This window comes from Erythrolamprus reginae, chromosome 2 (genome assembly GCF_031021105.1).
Source record: "Erythrolamprus reginae isolate rEryReg1 chromosome 2, rEryReg1.hap1, whole genome shotgun sequence".
NCBI lineage: Eukaryota > Metazoa > Chordata > Lepidosauria > Squamata > Dipsadidae > Erythrolamprus > Erythrolamprus reginae.
Window position 1 is genome coordinate 31,657,336 of NC_091951.1, and position 19,203 is coordinate 31,676,538.

Here is a 19,203-nt window from a genome sequence, read left to right on the forward strand (position 1 = left end):
TAAACTCTTCCAAATTATTCTCCTTCTCATCTTTCATTTGTTTTGTTTTTTAAATCATGCTGAATTAGGATTACAATGGAATTGTAATGGGATTAATGGATGACTTGGAGACAGGTGAAGAAAAAGTGTTGCCTAAAACATGATCAGACAAGAGGGGAGCCCTGAGTGGCTTAACAGTTAAAAAGGAAAAAGGGATCCTCTCTTATGGATCAAGCAGTTAAAATGTCAGAGATAATTAGCATTTTCAGACTGCAATGTTTTTTTAATCTAGCCTTACAATAAAGTCCAATTAACTCATCTACTCCTGTGTCCTGTCTAGTTTATCTGGGAGGGCTGACAACAATATTCTGAAACAAACACAACTGTCTGTGCTTGTACAATATGTGAAATCATATATCACGGTTACAAATTGCTGAATTCAAAGGACACGTGAGCAACCCCCCCCCCCAAAAAAACAAACTATGGTATGATTTAACAAGTCATTGTTGTGTTTCACTGTGTTACTTGGGTGGTGCTTGGGTTTAATTTAATTTCAATGATGATCATGATAATGTAAGATATAATAATAATAATTAATCATTTATTAGATTTGTATGCCGCCCCCTCCGAGGACTCGGGGCGACTCACAACAACATAAACAGTGTACAAAACCAATTTTAAAATATAATTTAAAACCCTTATAATAAAATAAAATAATCACACAACCAATCAAACCATACATCAGCCTTGACAATTGGTGTGTGTGTTAGTTTCCCAATGCCTGGCAGCAAAGATGAGTTTTTAATAACTTACGACAGGCGAGGAGAGTCAGGGGCAGTCCTAATCTCTGGGAGGAGTTGGTTCCAGAGGGCCGGGGCTGCCACAGAGAAGGCTCTCCCTCTGGTTCCCGCCAGACGACATTGTTTAGTCGACGGGACCCTGAGAAGGTCAACTCTGTGGGACCTAATCGGCTGCTACCGTGTTTCCCCGATAGTAAGACCCCCCCGATTGTAAGACATATGGGGGGTTTCAGGGGGGTCGGCTTATATAAGCCATACCCCGAAAGTAAGACATATGCCTTACTTTCGGGGAAACACGGTAGATAAGCGGTATTGCGGGGGGGGGCGATGACATTGCTTCCAAGCTCCCTGCGCGCCCCTCGCCTTCGCTCGCCGCGGCGCCACCGCCTCTTCCCCTGCCGAGGCTCAGCTGCAAGCGGCCAGCGAGGCCGATCGGCTCCGAGGCGAGCGGCCGGAGCTGCGCCCTCCTTCGCCCGCCTCCTTTCCGCTCGCCTCGGAGCCGAGCGGCCTCGCTGGCCGCTTACAGCTGAGCCTCGGCAGGGGAAGAGGCGGTGGTGCCGCGGCGAGCGAAGGCGAGGGGCGCGCAGGGAGCTGCCAGAAAGGAGGCTGGTGAAGGAGGGCGCAGCTCCGGCCGCTCGCCTCGGAGCCGATCGGCCTCGCTGGCCGCTTCCCCTGCCGAGGCTCAGCTGCAAGCGGCCAGCGAGGCCGAGCGGCTCCGAGGCGAGCGGCCGGAGCTGCGCCCTCCTTCACCAGCCTCCTTCCTGGCAGCTCCCTGCGCGCCCCTCGCCTTCGCTCGCCGCAGCGCCACCGCCTCTTCCCCTGCCGAGGCTCAGCTGCAAGCGGCCAGCCAGGCTGCTCGGCTCCGAGGCGAGCGGCCGGAGCTGCGCCCTCCTTCGCCCGCCTCCTTTCCGCTCGCCTCGGAGCCGCTCGGCCTCGCTGGCCGCTTGCAGCTGAGCCTCGGCAGGGGAAGAGGCGGTGGCGCCGTGGCGAGCGAAGGCGAGGGGCACGCAGGGAGCTGCCGGAAAGGAGGCGGGCGAAGGAGGGCACAGCGGCGGCCGCTCACCCTTTTTGACTGCCCATCCACCCCTTGACCTGCCTTTAGCCAGCCAGCCGAGCGTCCGTGTCGCCGCGGAGTTGGCCTCCCCTGCCAAGAAACATTGCCGGGAGCGGCGAGGGGATGCTCCCCGCAACCCGCCGAATGTCGAGGTCGGCGCCCGCCTCCTTTCCGGCAGCTCCCCGCGCCCGAAGACGAGCCGGCCCTGGTGCCCGGGACAATGTAAGACATACCCCCAAAGTAAGACACAGTGGGGCTTTTGGGGGTAAAAAGATAGTAAGACACTGCCTTACTATCGGGGAAACACGGTAGGATTCGTGCAGCAGAAGGCGGTCTCAGAGGTATTCTGGTCCGATGCCATGTAGGGCTTTGTAGGTCATAACTAACACTTTGAATTGTGATCAGAAATTTATTGGCAGCCAGCGCAGGACAGGGAGTGTTGTTGAGACATGGGCATATCTGGGGAGGCCCACGATTGCTCTCGCGGCCGCATTCTGCACGATCTGAAGTTTCCGAACACTCTTCAAAGGTAGCCCCATGTAGAGAGTGTTGCAGTAGTTGAACCTTGAGGTGATGAGGGCATGAGTGACTGTGAGTGACTCCCGGTCCAAATAGAGCCGCAACTGGTGCACCAGGCGAACCTGTGCAAACGCCCTCCTCACCACAACTGAAAGATGGTGCTCTAATGTTAGCTGTGGATCGAGGAGGACGCCCAAGTTGCAGACCCTCTCTGAGGGGGTCAATAATTCCTCCCCCCAGGCAGTGTTCCCTCTAATCTGAGTTGTGCGCTGTAGCGCAGGAGATTTAAAAGCTCAGCTCAGAAGATTGCAATTCTAGTACAAAGGACTGACCTCTGCACTAGAATTGGCAAACTGTTGCTGAGATTTTAAATTCCTGCACTACAGCGCACAGGCTAGGGTGGGCAAGCCCCTTACCATGGGGGGGGGGTGTTGTAGATCCGCCGGACTGCCACCAGCCCGATGTCCATCCGTGGGGGTGGTGGCTGGGGGGGTGGATCCGCTGGCCCCACCAGCCCGATGTCCATCGCAGCAGGGGCTGGGGGCGGATCCGCCAGCCCCACCAGCCCAATGTCCGTCCACGGGGGTGGGAGCTGTGGGGGATGGATCCATCCTCTGAAAGCCCTAGTCAGTTCCACCTCCTTGCGGAGGAGGATTGGAGCCTTGAAATTGAGCCACAGCAGGAAATGGTCTGACCATGACAAAGGCAACACATCTAAGCCCCTTAGTCTCAGACAATAACTCAGCTGCTCCGAGAGAAATATCATGTTGGGTGCATGCCCCCCCCCCCTTTGTGAGTCGGACCCTCAACTACTTGAGTCAGGTTCATGGCTGTCATGGTGGCCGTGAACTCCTGTGTCAGTCCAGAGGATTCGCCGAGTGACAGCAAATTCATATCCCCCAAGACAATGAGTCTGGGGAAATCTACCGCCAGCCTGGCTACCTCCTCAAGTAGCACAGGCAGGGTTGTTGACACGCAGCTGGGAGGCAGGTACGTGAGCAACAAACCCACCTGAACCCCTAGGTCCAACTTCACAAGGAGTGACTCACAGCCCGCAATCTCAGGAGCGGCGAGTCTGTGTAGGCTAATAGTCTCCTTGGATATAATAGCCACTTCTCCCCCCCTTCCCTGGGGTCGTGGCCGGTGCCATACCCGAAACCCAGCTGGGCATATTTCAGAGAGAGGAACTCCTCCCTCTAGGCCCTCTGGGTTTCAGTCACATTTTTTAGTTGTTTAGTATTGGATTGTTACATGCTGTTTTATATCACTGTTGTTAGCCGCTTCGAGTTTCCGGAGAGGGGCGGCATACAAATCCAATAAATAATAATAATAATAATACCAGGTCGGCCTCCTCCTCCAGGACCAAATCCCGGATAAGGAGAGTCTTGTTCACAACCAGTTTGGCATTGAGCAGCAGCAGCCTGAGACCCGAGCCCGGATTACACTCATCACCAGAGCCCTGGATTGAGTCCATGGGGCCGGAACAAGGAATCACTTTCAAATAGCATTCCCTCATTCCCCTGGAATGGCTTGCCCCATGTCTCCCACCATATCTGCCTCTCCCCAGTCGCACCGGGATGTTCTGGCCCTCTTTCACCCCAGAGATAAGTTCTTCCATTCCTCCTGCCTCTACATTGCTAGTCAAGCTAACCCAATCATTCATTCCATTCATTTCATACACACCTTCCATCCGATCCCAAACATCCATCCCTAAATTTACCCCCTAATAAATTAGTTAAAAAGTATATAAAAATTAAAAAAATTAATTAAAAAAGGTTAACCAGTCAATTACGAATCAAACTGAGACAATCATATAATTGAGATCAGTTAGTATAAAAATCAGTTCTTAAATCAATAGTTCAAACTTAATCAGTCAATCAGTCAATCTAGTTCAGGATGATAATAGTGTCTTCTATAAATCCTTCTTTAAGTTTGTTGTGTTATAGGATCTTCCACTAGGGGCGCAGTTCTCCAATAATAATAATAATAATAATAATAACAATAATAATTATTATTATTATAATTATTATTATTATTATTATTATTAATTAGATTTGTATGCCGCCCCTCTCCGTAGACTCGGGGTGGCTCACAACAATGACAAAAACAATGGTATTCAATAGGGAATAAGGAAGGTGGAAGTGGGGGGGAGGAGGAGGGGAAGATGACAAAGCAAAGATCTTAACATTAGCTAATACAGTGATCCCTCGAGTATCGCGAGGGTTACGTTCCAAGACCCCTCGCGATACTCGATTTTTCGCAATGTAGTGGTGCAGAAGTAAAAACACCATCTGCGCATGCGCGCCCCTTTTTCCATGGCCCAGGCAAAGGGGAAATCCCATCTTCGGCTCCTCGCTGCTGCCGCGCTGCAGAGCAGATCAGCTGCTGGGCGGCCAAAGGAACCTTCCCTGGGTCTTCCCGCCGCCCAGGCAAAGGGGAAACCCCAAGATCGCTTGCCGCTTGCCACTTGCCCGTTCACCCGCCCGGCCGCTCGCTTGCCGCTTGCCCGTCACCCGCCCGGCCGCTCGCTTGCCGCTTGCCACTTGCCCGTTCACCCGCCTGCCCGGCTGCTCGCTTGCCGCTCGAGAGCAAGAGGGGGAGAGATAGAGAAAGAGAGAGAAGGAAAGAAAGAGATGAGAGAGGGAGGAAGAGAGTGTGAGAGAGGAAGAAGCAAGATAGAGAAAGAGAGAGAGAAGAAAGATGAGAAAGGAAGGGAGTGACGTCATCGTGGGAAAAATCGCGATATAGCGTTTCGCGAAGATCGAGATCGCGAAACTCGAGGGATCACTGTACTCCCAATTTGGCTGGCCTTGATGATCTTTTGCAATTCAGTTCCCATTGTTCACTCTCCCCCAACTCTGGCTGCTCTGTTCTTTCAGTCCAATCCCAACCAACGCTCCGCTCCACAGGGCAGCTCCAACTCGCCTCAGCCTCCTTCCTGCACATTCTGGCCATCCATCTCCTTCGTCTCCCTCAGCACCAGTAGCTCTCACTTACTGGTGTCGTACAGGGGATTGGACTGCTGTTCTTCGCCCAACGGCTGGTATCCTTATCCCCTCCATTCTCCGCAAACGACCTCTGGTACTGAGAGCCAACCGCTCCCACCAGCCTGCACCTTCGGCATCCTCAGTCTCACAAAGCAGGTAGATTCGTCCCGGCCTTGGCGCTGGCCTCCGCTTCTTCATCTCGGCACCTCTGTCGCTTCGGCACCAGTCACTCTCAGTTCCCGGGGCCTCGCTACGAGGGTCGGTTTGTTCTCTGGGTTGTTCTCTGCTCACTTTCTCCAGCTCACTTCTCTCCACCTCAGCGTTCGGCATCCAGGAGTGGCCGCCATCTTCTGCTCCCCAGCTGATCACCCAGGCAATTTCTTGGGGCTATTGTCCCTGGCGCCACACAAAGCAACACAGCAGCATTCGATTTTAATCCCCCAAACAGGGAGGGTTGCAAAGCCAGAAGGAATCAGACAATGTCTGGTCTGGATTGACTCATTTTTGATTATCTTTGCCATTGTCTCAAAGGAGCGCAAATCTTCCATCTCCTCACCACTCGCACCAGAACCATCCAGTATGCAAATATAACAACTAAGGGAGGAACCTCACATGTGTTTGAAAGCCAAAAAATGTAATGGCTTTTGGTGTTCGTGGTGAAGTCTATAGTTGGTGAGTGGGTGATGAAATCCACCACTCATTCCTTCAGTGTCTGTGAAAGGGCTCCTGCACCCCATTGGTGAACCAAGGCTCATCCTGTTGTTATGTATCTTGAAAATTTTCTGGATCCCCATTCTTAATAAGATGGATCACTGAAAAAGTTGACAGTGGCAAGAATTGAATCAGCAACTTTTCCAGCTGTATCTTAGCCCATGGGATCACTAAAGTTCTGAAGACTGCAGGGGTGATGTTTTCCATAATAGTTAGATATGTCCTGGTTGACTTCTTGCTGACTGCAGATTTTCCTCCCCAATGATTGCCCTCAGTGTAAACAACAGACTTAATAATAACATGATTTAATAACGTATCAGAAAGTCTGGATGATTTAATGCATTTTTGCCCATTATTACTCAGGAAGATGTGTAGGGTGACAAGGTACCTTTACATCCTTCAAATAGAAAATTGTGACAGAACTCTTGAATAAGGGGGGAAAAATACTCCTTTGTTATTCTTAGACATATTTGATAAGTTCATGTGACTACCAATATGTCAATTATGATCCTGCAGATTCTATTTTTGATCTTGCCCCACCTAACTTGTAGGATGCTGAAAATGAAATGCCCCTTGAATTTGATGCCAAAGGAAGTCATACCATTTAATTTCTATAGATCAGGAGATCATCTCCTTAGTGGAATTACTTCTTTCACATTTGTTCTATTCGTTAAATATAAGTTTAACGAGGCTCCGGCTGCTACATTTGTTGTGTAAGTCCCCATGTCTGATGGAGGTACAGTCTTTCCATTTCTTATGGGAGAGAGATTGTGCTGTGAGTTTGTCATAAAAGGAAAGTCAAACTTGACCAAAATAGATAGAAGAGGGGAGTCCATTGGTAGCTCATCTCATAAACGGCAACTTAGCCCAAGTATTAAGGAGTCAGGAAAAATTATTCAGTATGTTCCATATATTAATGAATTCATGTTTAAAGGACAATTGTAAATCCCTTGGCTCTTTCCAAGATGGTGTATTTTCCTTTCATGCAATGCTTTCCCAATACATGTATTGGGAATTTCTTATTATTCCTTTATTTGGGGGAAGAACATCATATTCCTAAATTTAAATTCTACAGATATCCCTTAACAAAACAGTCTTTGATCTTATCATTATCCCTTTCATTTGTCTCTCCAGAAGCCCAAACTGACAAAGTAAATTTCCGCTAAATGTAGCAATGTACTTCCTCCCAGGAAGTAAAAAATTTGGCATACCTGCAGGTTTATCAGATTGCATATAGATTGTCACCAAGGGTGGGACTGTACCAAATGGATGCTTTATTATTGTTGTGTGCTAATTTGTTGTTATTGCAGTCCAAAGTTTGTGAGTTGCAGCTATTTTTAGTGTAAAATTCAACACTGAATGAAATACTTCTCAGTGTGGAAAGAAAACACAAGTATAAGAGAAGAAAGGACAAGCTATTTTCAATGATCCCCCCCCCCCCGTGCTTGGCAAAGGAGAGGGAAAGGATCCTGAGATTCTTTGTTCTTGGTTTACCAAAGCCAAGAGCTTAGGACCAGGTTCCTTAAAATATTGTTTGTTCCCATGTACAATAGGTCTACATGGCTCTTGCCCTTTGGAGAAGGTATCCCGCTATAGATAAAAGTCTAGAAAATGTTGGATATATTTGCAGGGAAAGAAAATGATATTCTGGTGTCTGTTAACTCATCTCATTTTGGTTCTAAATCAATCCAACCAGTAATTAGGGAAATTAGACCTAGATAAGTATTTATTATTAGCAATGCAGTCCAAGGAGAACTTTTTAAAATGTCATTGGGACTGACTGCAAGATGAAAATGTGATGCACCTGTTGTATATTTGCAGAATAAAATCCACAATGTACTGGAAAGCTCTGTCCTTCATTTTCGCCCTTCAAGAAATTAACCAGAATCCCCAAATCTTATCCAACGTCACTCTGGGCTACAATATTCTTGACAGCTATTCCACCTCAAAAGTGACTTCAGAGGTTTTGCTAGAAATTCTTTCAAAAGGAGAGGCAAATGTTCCAAATTATAGCTGCGGAATGCAGAAAAACACGCTGGTGGTCCTTGAAGGAGCTGATGTAGACATGTCCATTTATATCTCAAATTTGCTGAATCTCTACAAGATCCCACAGGTAGATCTGTGCAAGTATGATTGCTTGGCTAGTTGGAACCAATGGGCCCCATAAGTTGGAGGAGAAGATGCTAGAATCTGAATTAGTTATGAATTTGATGAGATTCTTGCTCCAAGGTCATCGTGTAGATTTGAGGGTCCTATGGGCTATTTGGGGAAAACAAACATTAAGAACAGATGAGCGATATCCTGCCTGATCTTTAGAACAGTATATCCTTTAAAATGTCCAGAAACAAAGCAGCAAGAATAACTAATAATATATATGTATACAATTCCAACCAAGCCTGGTTGAGAGCTCAAACTTAGAGAATATGCAGCAATTGCAAATCCAACAGTATAAACATATTTTAAAATTATATAATTTAAAAAAATAGAAGATTGAACAAATTTAAGTAAGAGTGGTTCGATATATTCAAAACAAAATATCTACAGTATATCTACAATAATTATGTTTATTAATATAGTATTTCAAAATATCTAATTTTTGTGTTGGTTTTGTGTTGCTTCAAAAATATATACATCTATATTCATTTTCATATTCATAGAAACATAGAAGACTGATGGCAGAAAAAGACCTCATGGTCCATCTAGTCTGCCCTTATACTATTTCCTATATTTTATCTTACAATGGATATATGTTTATCCCAGGCATGTTTAATTTACCAACCACGTCTGCTGGAAGTTTGTTCCAAGGATCTACTACTCTTTCAGTAAAATAATATTTTCTCATGTTGCCTTTGATTTTCCCCCCAACTAACTTCAGATTGTATCCCCTTGTTCTTGTATTCACTTTCCTATTCATATATATTCATATATCTCTCTCACACACAAAAATTTGCGTATACTACAATGGATATATGTTTATCCCAGGCATGTGGATTTACCAACCACATCTGCTGGAAGTTTGTTCCAGGGATCTACTACTCTTTCAGTAAAATAATATTTTCTCATGTTGCCTTTGATCTTTCCCCCAACTAACTTCAGATTGTATCCCCTTGTTCTTGTGTTCACTTTCCTATTCATATATATTCATATATCTCTCTCACACACAAAAAAATTGCGTATACAGAATATTCAAAATAATGCATTAGAGCAAGAATTTAATAGTAAGTAATTTATCTTAAGACTAAAAGTATTATTGTAAAACAAATGCTGTACTTTGATGTAATTCTTCCTTCAATGTTTTCTTTTATTATACATATTCATTATATTTGATGTCAACAAAAATACAAATGATTCTAGTGCCTGCAATGCTGACATTTGAAATTGTGATTAATATTGATATCCTCTTTTTAATTTTCCTCTCTGTTATTTACATTTCATAGTATAGCATCCTTTAATATTGTAATATTAAGAATAGAGATTTATTCCATAAATAGCATTGTACTATAAAACATATTATTCTAAAACTGAAGAAATTGAATGATAGATGGTTAATCTGGCTAGATTTCATAATATGTTAAATGACTGAGCTATATTTTATTAATGTACTTTTGGTTTCTACAAATATCACTCATTATCCTATATATTTTTTCAGATGTTATTAGAAATATAATGGTTGTATTTTTATATCTTTTGATATATATAGAGAGATAGAAATGCATGCATACATACATACACAAACACACACACACACACACACACACACATTTTGGTCTGAGAGAAAATGTTAACATTTTCCCTTCTTTTCAGGTCAGTTATACTTTTCCTTCCCAGGTTTTGAGAGACAGAAAACAATTCCCTTTTTTTTTATTCAACTTTTCCCACAGAATCAAATGAGTATCTAGGGATCATCAAAATCCTCCAGTATTTCAAATGGACATTAGTGGGGCTTATTGGAACATACAGTGAGAATGGAGAGAAATTTATGAATCTTCTTACACCCATACTTGACAAGAATGGTATTTGTGTTGTTTTCAAAGAAACAATTGCAATGAATATTATGAATAAAAATCAGAACGTTGGTCTTTTCAACAAATGGGACCAAGTCAATATCTTTCTTTATTATGCTGAGGTTTCAACTTTTGCATTTGGACTTATGGCTGTTGAAGGAATACTGACCGCCAGAGAGAGATCTATTTTGGGGAAGCTCTGGATCACATCAATTTTCTGCGACCTCACCTTTGGGTTGTTCCAAACTAATATTTCTCCTAACAATGGCTATCGTATTTTTTCTTTATATAGCCGCATAAACAAGAAACTTAATTCTGATTATTTTTTCCAATTTAGCTCTGTTATTAAGAAAATTGTAGATATTTTATTTTTGTGTTCGCATTCAAAACATGCTCGATCTGTAAAAGGCTGGCCAAAGTGCAGAGAAAAAGCAAAAAAATGGGACATGTCAAAAGAGATGAGGGAAAAAATTCTGACCCTGGATGGCTATCACATTTACCACACCGTTCGGACTGTCGCACATGCTTTACATGCAGCCTATTCTCGCCAATCCCAGCAAAGCACCAGAAAGAATGAGAAGAGATATGGAGTTCAACGACTTCAGCCTTGACAGGTACTTTCCTTTTCCATCACAAAGATTTCTGCTGAAAGGGAGAATCCACCTTCCCATTCTGGAATGTTTGGCCTTTCATGAAGATTTCACGTAAACAAATTCCTACATTTATTTTTTTATCTATGTGTGGTTTTTTTTTAATGAATTTGGGGAATTGTAGAGTGTTCTGAGTCACCTTCAACTGGAGCAGCATTAATATTTGCAATTAAATTTGTATAAGAATTTCTTTAGTCTCTCACAGAACATTGAATGGAATGAGAAGTTGTAATCATATCCTTTAATAAATACCATTTGTATTTTTCACTCTGTATGCTACCTCAGAAATTTTATTTACTTATTTACTTCGTCCAATACACAATAATACACAATGAATACCCTTATAATACCCTTATGTAGAGTGCTGGTGAGACCACATTTGGAATACTGTGTTCAGTTCTGGAGACCTCACCTACAAAAAGATTTTGACAACATTGAACGGGTCCAAAGACGGGCTACAAGAATGGTGGAAGGTCTTAAGCATAAAACGTATCAGGAAAGAGTTAATGAACTCGATCTGTATAGTCTGGAGGACAGAAGGAAAAGGGGGGACATGATCGAAACATTTAAATATGTTAAAGGGTTAAATAAGGTTCAGGAGGGAAGTGTTTTTAATAGGAAAGTGAACACAAGAACAAGGGGACACAATCTGAAGTTAGTTGGGGGAAAGATCAAAAGCAATGTGAGAAAATATTATTTTACTGAAAGAGTAGTAGATCCTTGGAACAAACTTCCAGCAGACGTGGTTGGTAAATCCACAGTAACTGAATTTAAACATGCCTGGGATTAACATATATCCATTGTAAGATAAAATACAGGAAATAGTATAAGGGCAGACTAGATGGACCATGAGCTCTTTTTCTGCCGTCAGTCTTCTATGTTTCTATGTTTCTATGAAGGTTATAGAGGATATAGTAGAGAAGAAATACGAGATATAGGAGAGACTATAGGACAGGGGACGGAAGGCACTCTAGTGCACTTATGTACGCCCCTTACTGACCTCTTAGGAATCTGGAGAGGTCAACCATGGATAGTCTAAGGGTAAAATGATGGGAGTTAGGGGATGATACTACGGAGTCCGGTAATGAGTTCCACGCTTCAACAACCCGATTACTAAAGTCATATTTTTTACAGTCAACTTTGGAACAGTTAATATTAAGCTTGAATCTGTTGTGTGCTCTTGTGTTGTTGTGGTTGAAGCTGAAGTAGTCTTTGAGAGGCAGGACATTGCAGCATACAATCTTGTGGGCAATACTTAGATCATGTTTAAGGTGTCGTAGTTCTAAGCTTTCAAGACCCAGGAATGTAAGTCTAGTTTCGTAGGGTATTCTGTTTCGAGTGGAAGAATGAAGGGCTCTTCTTGTGACATCGTAAACAGGTGCAGTTTGCTCCTGGGATGGGAGGAGATGCTGTTCTATGCAAGATTTGCATAGAACAGCGAAATATCATGTGCAGATGCACGTGACCATGAGATTTCAGCAATTTTTACTGGGTTTTTTCTTCCATATATGCGCTGAAGCAAAAAATCAGCAAAAATCACTGAAATCTTGCAGTCTTGCAGTCTCACGGCTTGAACGCTGGCTGGAGATTGTGTTGGAGCTGCTTGCCGTGCGATCATGTGGCTTGAAGGGATCAGCAGCAAGCAGCTGAGCTTCCACACTGGGGGGCTGCGATGGGCACGAGGGACGTTGTGGAGGCCCCAGCGGCAACACTGCTGAAGAGGCGCTGACGCCACTGCTCCTCAATTTGCCTGGGTCATTTATGAGCGGCCTTCAAATAACAGTTTTGTTATTTATTTATTTATTTATTTATTATTTAGATTTGTATGCCGCCCCTCTCCGCGGACTCGGGGCGGCACACAGCAAAATATAACAATCGTAACAAATCCAAATAAATTTAAAATATTTAAAAAAGTTTTTAAAAGAACCCCATTTACTAACAAGCATATTGTTAGCATATATCTGGTTAGATGATTTGGAAATTTGGAGAGCAGCTGATAATGTTATAGCTGTTTCTTTCAATATTCTTTCAACTCCCTTGAATTATAATGAACTTTCCACATGTAATATTAAAGCTACATCACTGCCTCACTTGGGCTTTTGTGTTGAGAGGGAGGGACGGGCCTAGTCATGCAAGGAGTTTCCATGGCTGATGAGGTAATAAGTAGCTGGCCTTTCCAGCTTCTGGTCCAACACCTTTCCCCACTTGTTCCTAATTTGCAGCTATGCTATAGCAGAAATATGCCCTACCACATCATTTTTTTGCTTATTCCCATAATGTTCTCTTCATCTAGTCATCAGGGACTGCCTTCTACTGGACGAATCCCAGTGACCAGTTAGGTCCCACAGAGTGGGTCTTCTCCGGGTCCCGTCAACTAAACAATGTCATTTGGTGCGAACCAGGGGAAGAGCCTTCTCTGTGGCGGCCCCCGGCCCTCTGGAACCCACCCCCCAGAGATTAGAATTGCCCTCACCCTCCTTGCCTTTCGTAAAATGCTTAAAACCCACCTCTGCTGCCAGGCATGGGGGAATTGAGATACTCTTAGGCCTTTTACAATTTTATGCATGGTATGTCTGTACGTATGTTTGGTTTTATAATAAGGGTTTTTAACTGTTTTAGCATTGGATTATTATTATTATTATATGCTGTTTTATTGCTGTTGTTAGCCACCCCAAGTCTGCGGAGAGGGGCGGCATACAAATCAAATAAATAAATAAATAAATAAACAAACAAACAAACAAATAAAATCAGTCCATGAGCGAGACAGCTTTTAGTCATGTTTAGGTGCATTAGTGCTAAAGTTGACTTGTCTTCTCCATCCCTAAACTTTCCAAGGTTACAGGTGTCTCAAATCTATTATCTAGGGTCACCCATGACCTAGGAGTAAAATCCTACAGATTCTGACAGGTTCTGAAGATCCAATAGTGGAAATTTTGAGTACTTCAGAGAATCGGAAAATATTACCTCTAGCTGGCTCCAGAGTGGGGAGGGAATGGAGATTTGGCAGAATCCTTCCCCAGCCATGCCCAGTAGCCACTCCTGCCAAGCCACACCCACAGAACTGGTAGTAATAAAATTGGATTTCACCACTGCCATGACCTTGAAGGGAAGTCAAGTCACTGGACGTGAAGATAGAAAAACACCAAGCCAGCATTGTTTTATTTCAAATCAAGAATGGATGGAAAGCTGTTCAGTTCAGCTGCAGATATTGGCCCTTGGCCCCTCAATGAAGTCCTGAATTAGAGGACACTCAGCTATGGAATAGAGAGAATTTACATCTCAGTTTTCCTATTTTCTTCAATTTATTCATTTCACTTTGCTGTTGTAGCTTCACCCTTTCCTGCACATCTCCCAGTACTACAATAATTCCATGGAGGGAGTATATTTGGATGAAAAGGGAGAGTTGGCTGCTGACTTTGACATCATGTACTGGGTGAAGTTTCCCAATCGGACCATTACAAAAATGATCATTGGGAGTCTGGAAAAAGAGGGATGGTCAGAAGCCAAATTCAAGCTCACAATGGACCAGGATGCAATCAGATGGGCCATGCAGGTCAATAAGGTGGGGAGGATATTTTTTTTTCAGTTTCACATTTCATGTCTTATTAAAATTGGAAGCTATTTTCGAATGGAGCCTCTCAAGAATGTCAGAAGGACATTAGCTAGGTGAGCGCACAAAAATATGCCCTGCTTTTCCCTCATTCGATATTTTTAGGTTAAAAAGAAAAGAATGATTCAATGAATGAAGGTATATATTCCAGAAAGGTACTCTGCTCATAGAATAATAATAAAATAAATGCCCAATTTCCTGTTGGGTAGTGTGGCTTGTGGCAAATAAAGTGGTTTTTATTATTCTTATTTATTATTTATTTGTCAAACATGTGCAAGATAATATAGGTATAATTATATTTATATACTTAAATGTAAGTATATTTTCCTCTGGGGAATCCAGAACATAATACCACGGTCTTTCAAGACTGAAGGATGCCAATGCAATTTTTCTGACAGTTACAACAATCAGTAGAACAGCTTGCCTCCAGAAGTTGTGAATGCTCCAACACTGGACGTTTTTAAGAAGATGTTGGATAACCATTTGTCTGAAGTAGTGTAGGTTTTCTTGCCTAAGCAGGTAGGTTGGACTAAAAGGCCGCCAAGGTAGCTTCCAATTCTATTCTATTCTATTCTATTGTACTGTATTCTACTCTACTCTACTCTATAAACATGACTATGAATACAGGAAATGAATAAATGGGGACAGTAGGACAGGGACAGTAGGCACATTGGTGAGCTTATGAACCAACATATGCAAAGAAAAAAATAGCATCCATAAAAAGTGAAAAAATAATAAGATGTAGTTTGGTCTACTCCAAACTTGGCAAATTTAAGACTTGTTAACTTCAACCGTCAAAATTCCCCAGCAAGCAAGGAAAGGATGGGAATAACATGAGACAAGAATCTAGCTGAAAGACAAAAGGTCATCTGTGACACTCTGTGGCTGCTTGTCCCAAAGGTGCTTTTTCAAGAGCCAACTGAACTTTTGAAGGTTTTTTAAACTTAACCAGAAAGTCCAGTTGGCTCTTGAAAAAGCACCTTTGGGAAAAACATGACCTGGATGACTGGGCATCTACAAAGATATGTGGCTGTTTCCATCAAACTGCTGGAAATGTAACCAACAAGGGACTTTCTACCACATGTGGTGGACATGCCTCAAAGCCAGGAAATATTGGGGTGGGGGGTCAAAAAATGGAGGAAATTACAGAACAAAAAATTGATATGAAGTCAGAATTATTCCTATTGAGTGTAATAAAAGAAAATATAAGTAAAGAAATTCAATATATCATGCTGCATATAATTATCTCAGCCAAACTTACATCCAAATAAATAAATAAATTTGCCCTAAATTGGAAGCAAGAAAACATCCCCTCAAATGCAGTGATTATAAAAAAGAATGCACAGAAATGGATACATTAACAAGGGAATTAATGAATAGAGGGGAAACAAAGTATTACAAAATGTGGAATAGGTGGTATAGCTGGCTTGAAAAGAAATGTAAAATTAATGCATAATGAATGTATGAAAATATTACAAAATGAAAAAAATATATTTGGAGTGTAATAGATGCATAAGTGTCTACATTATATAAATGAATAAATATGTAATAAGAAGGTATATGTATAAAACAATAAGCCTTAGAATAGATAAGGTGGAATTAAGAAAAAAATCTGATAATGGAAAGTTGTAATAGTATAATTGTTATTTTAAATGTTATAAATTTAAATAAAATGTATTTTTTTTAAAGTTATGTGGCTGCTTCAATGTACCTTCTTCCAAATGACCACAAGGAAGTCACATGGGTGAAACAATTTTCCCTTTTTTCCCTTTTTTTTCCTTTTTTTCTTGACATCTTCTTTTGTGACTCTTTCAGTTCTGCGTGCTTAAATCCAGCAATTGGTTTGGGGCTTTCCCTATTTAGGTCTCCTTTCCTAGAGATATTAGCTCAACCTAGTTTATTAAATGCTCCTTTTTTTCATCTTCAGCCCCTGCCAAGGTCTCGTTGTGTAGACAGTTGCCTGCCTGGGTTTGTCAGGTTGCTGGAACCCATGAAGCCAGTTTGCTGTTACAGTTGTGTTCCTTGTGCAGAAGGAACCATCTCCACTCAGGAAGGTGGGTGGCTCCAGGAATAAAAGCTCTCCATGTCTTCTTACTTTTTAATAACACAATGATTTCTACCAGTTTAATGGTTCTAAGATTATCCCACAATTTATTTTCACAATTAAGGGGCATGCACAAGTGCACCAGTGTGCCTTCCATCCCCTGTCCAATTGTCTCTCCTTATCTCATTTATCTTTTCTTCCTTTCAAATATGTTCACCTATACTTTTATATCTTTTCTTCTATTCTTTTCTTTACTTATATTATTACATATCTTTCTCTTCAATGTGTATTATGTATTGGACAAAATAAGTAAATAAATAAATAATAAAATTACAAAATAAAGGAATGGTCTGTTCCACCGACAGAGTGTTGGTAGAGGGATGAAAATTTGTTTTATAGTATTTTTAAAAAATTTGCCCAAATACAAAATATCTCCCCTCAACTGAAGTACCATAAAAAAACAAAAAACACATGTAACAAAAATTTTAAATTCAATTCAATTCAATTCAATTTATTAGATTTGTATGCCATCCCTCTCCGTAGACTCGTAGAACAAAGATTATAATCAGCTCATAAGATCATGACTCCGAAGTATCTGAATAAACAACATTAACACTAATTTGCATCACCTAGAAAGTACTTAAAGCCACATACCAAACCTCAGCAATAATAGCCAGTCAATCAAACAGTTCAAAGTCAGAGCTCAGCAAAGCAGCCAGTTGTTGCTGAGGTCAGCAAACCTCAGACAGTACAATTCCAAATGCACTGACAATGGCTCCTCGAATGGTGATGAAACATTTGCAACTAAATTGCCAAGCTCGGAGTTCAAACTAGCAGCCCAGAGAAGCATACTTTTTAATAATAAATAATAAAAAGGAAAACAGAAAGTCTAGGTATATTGTGTATATCTACTTCATGTATTAAACAGCAGGTGAAAATTTCAAATCAAAGAAAAGAAATCTCACCTGATATAAACTACTGTGACTTAATGAATTTAATGAGTTCAGTTTGAGTTCAGACTTAATGAACTCAACCTGTATGGTCTGGAGGGCAGAAAGAAAAGGGGGGACATGATCAAAACATTTAAATATGTTAAAGGGTTAAATGAGGTTCAGGAGAGAGGTGTTTTTAATAGGAAAGTGAACACAAGAACAAGGGGGCACAATCTGAGGTTAGTTGGGGGAAAGATCAAAAGCAACATGAGAAAATATTATTTTATTGAAAGAGTAGTAGATGCTTGGAACAAACTTCCAGCAGACATGGTAAGTAAATCCACAGTAATTGAATTTAAACATGCCTGGGATAAACATATATCCATCCTAAGATAAAATACAGGAAATAGTATAAGGTCAGACTAGATGGACCATGAGGTCTTTTTCTGCTGTCAATCTTCTATATTTCTATGCTTCTACTGTGAAACCAGAGCTAATGATAAATAGATTTTGTCACTTTTTGCCTGGTGGGGGAAAGTGCCTTTTCTTCCTAAATAACACAATCATCAATCCAATCCTTCATATCTGAAATAAAAATCCTTTTCAAATTTCTCAAATTCATTCTCCTAGCAATTCCCCACATTCAATGTAACCAAAGCTCCTCAAAAACAGACTGATTCCACATTTTTGGAACAATTCAGCAAAGCATACATTTCTTTAAACTTCAGCAATTCCCACACTACTGAAAATTGTGCATTTGTTCTTTGCAGATGCTGAACATTGTTTGAAATGCCCTGAGGACCTGCAACCTAACAAGGACCAAGATAAGTGTGTTCCTAAGGTGATAACTTTCCTCTCTTACATGGAAGATTTGGGAATCATCCTTACTTCCTTTGCTTTACTTTTCTCTTTGAACACAGTCTTTGTTTTAAGCATCTTTGTTAAGCACATGGAAACTCCAGTAGTCAAAGCCAACAATCGGAACCTGTCCTACCTGCTCCTCATTACCCTCCTGCTTTCCTTCTTGTCTTCCTTCCTCTTCATTGGCCAGCCAAGGAAAATCACCTGCCTTTTGAGACAAACAGCTTTTGGCATCATTTTCTCAGTGGCTGTCTCTTCTCTCTTGGCCAAAACCATTACAGTGGTGCTGGCCTTCCTAGCCACCAAGCCAGGAAATACTGTGAGAAGATGGCTGGGGAAGTCTTTGGGCAACTCTATTGTTCTTTCTTGCTCTGTTGTCCAAGTTACAATCTGTGCTATGTGGTTGTGCATGTCTTCCCCATTCCCAGACATGGATATGCATTCTCAGGCTGGAGAGATTGTTCTGCAGTGCAATGAAGGATCGGTTGCTATGTTTTACACCGTACTCTGCTACATGGGCTTCCTGGCAGCTGTTTGCTTGGTGGTAGCTTTCCTGGCCCGGAGGTTGCCTGGGGCCTTCAATGAAGCTAAGCTTATTACTTTCAGCATGCTGGTCTTCTGCAGCGTTTGGATTTCCTTTGTGCCTACCCACCTCAGCACCAAAGGCAAATACATGGTGGCTGTGCAGGTCTTCTCTATCTTGACCTCCAGTGCTGGGCTGCTGGGTTGCATCTTTTTCCCCAAGTGCTACATTATTCTTTTTCGACCTGATTTGAATACAAAGGAGCAGCTTATTCTGAAAAGCAAAACAGAATTTTGACTTTAAACATTAGCAAATATCAGGGGATCCATATGCTTATCTCTGTTCTCCAAGATCAAATATGAAATTTTTTTAGGGCTTGAGCAACATTCGTGAGATAAGATAAGAATAAAGTGCATTTGTTTCAAAGACGAGTATATTCTTTTACAATTTCTGTCAAAACAATAAACTCCCTTCTCCTTTCCCACACTATCCATTTGTCAGTGCTCTGTAATGCCCACTTACTTAAAAG

At 42.0% G+C, this 19,203-nt stretch overlaps 1 protein-coding gene across 1 annotated transcript; it reads left to right on the top strand.

The window, feature by feature from the left end:
• The first annotated feature begins 7,884 nt into the window (after positions 1 to 7,884).
• Positions 7,885 to 18,971, top strand: LOC139159304 (vomeronasal type-2 receptor 26-like). Its single transcript, XM_070736627.1, has 4 exons — positions 7,885 to 8,163; positions 14,033 to 14,266; positions 16,242 to 16,368; positions 18,061 to 18,971. Exons 1-4 carry the CDS (start codon positions 7,885 to 7,887, stop codon positions 18,969 to 18,971), a joined length of 1,551 nt encoding a protein of 516 aa, XP_070592728.1.
• Positions 18,972 to 19,203: the final 232 nt, after the last annotated feature.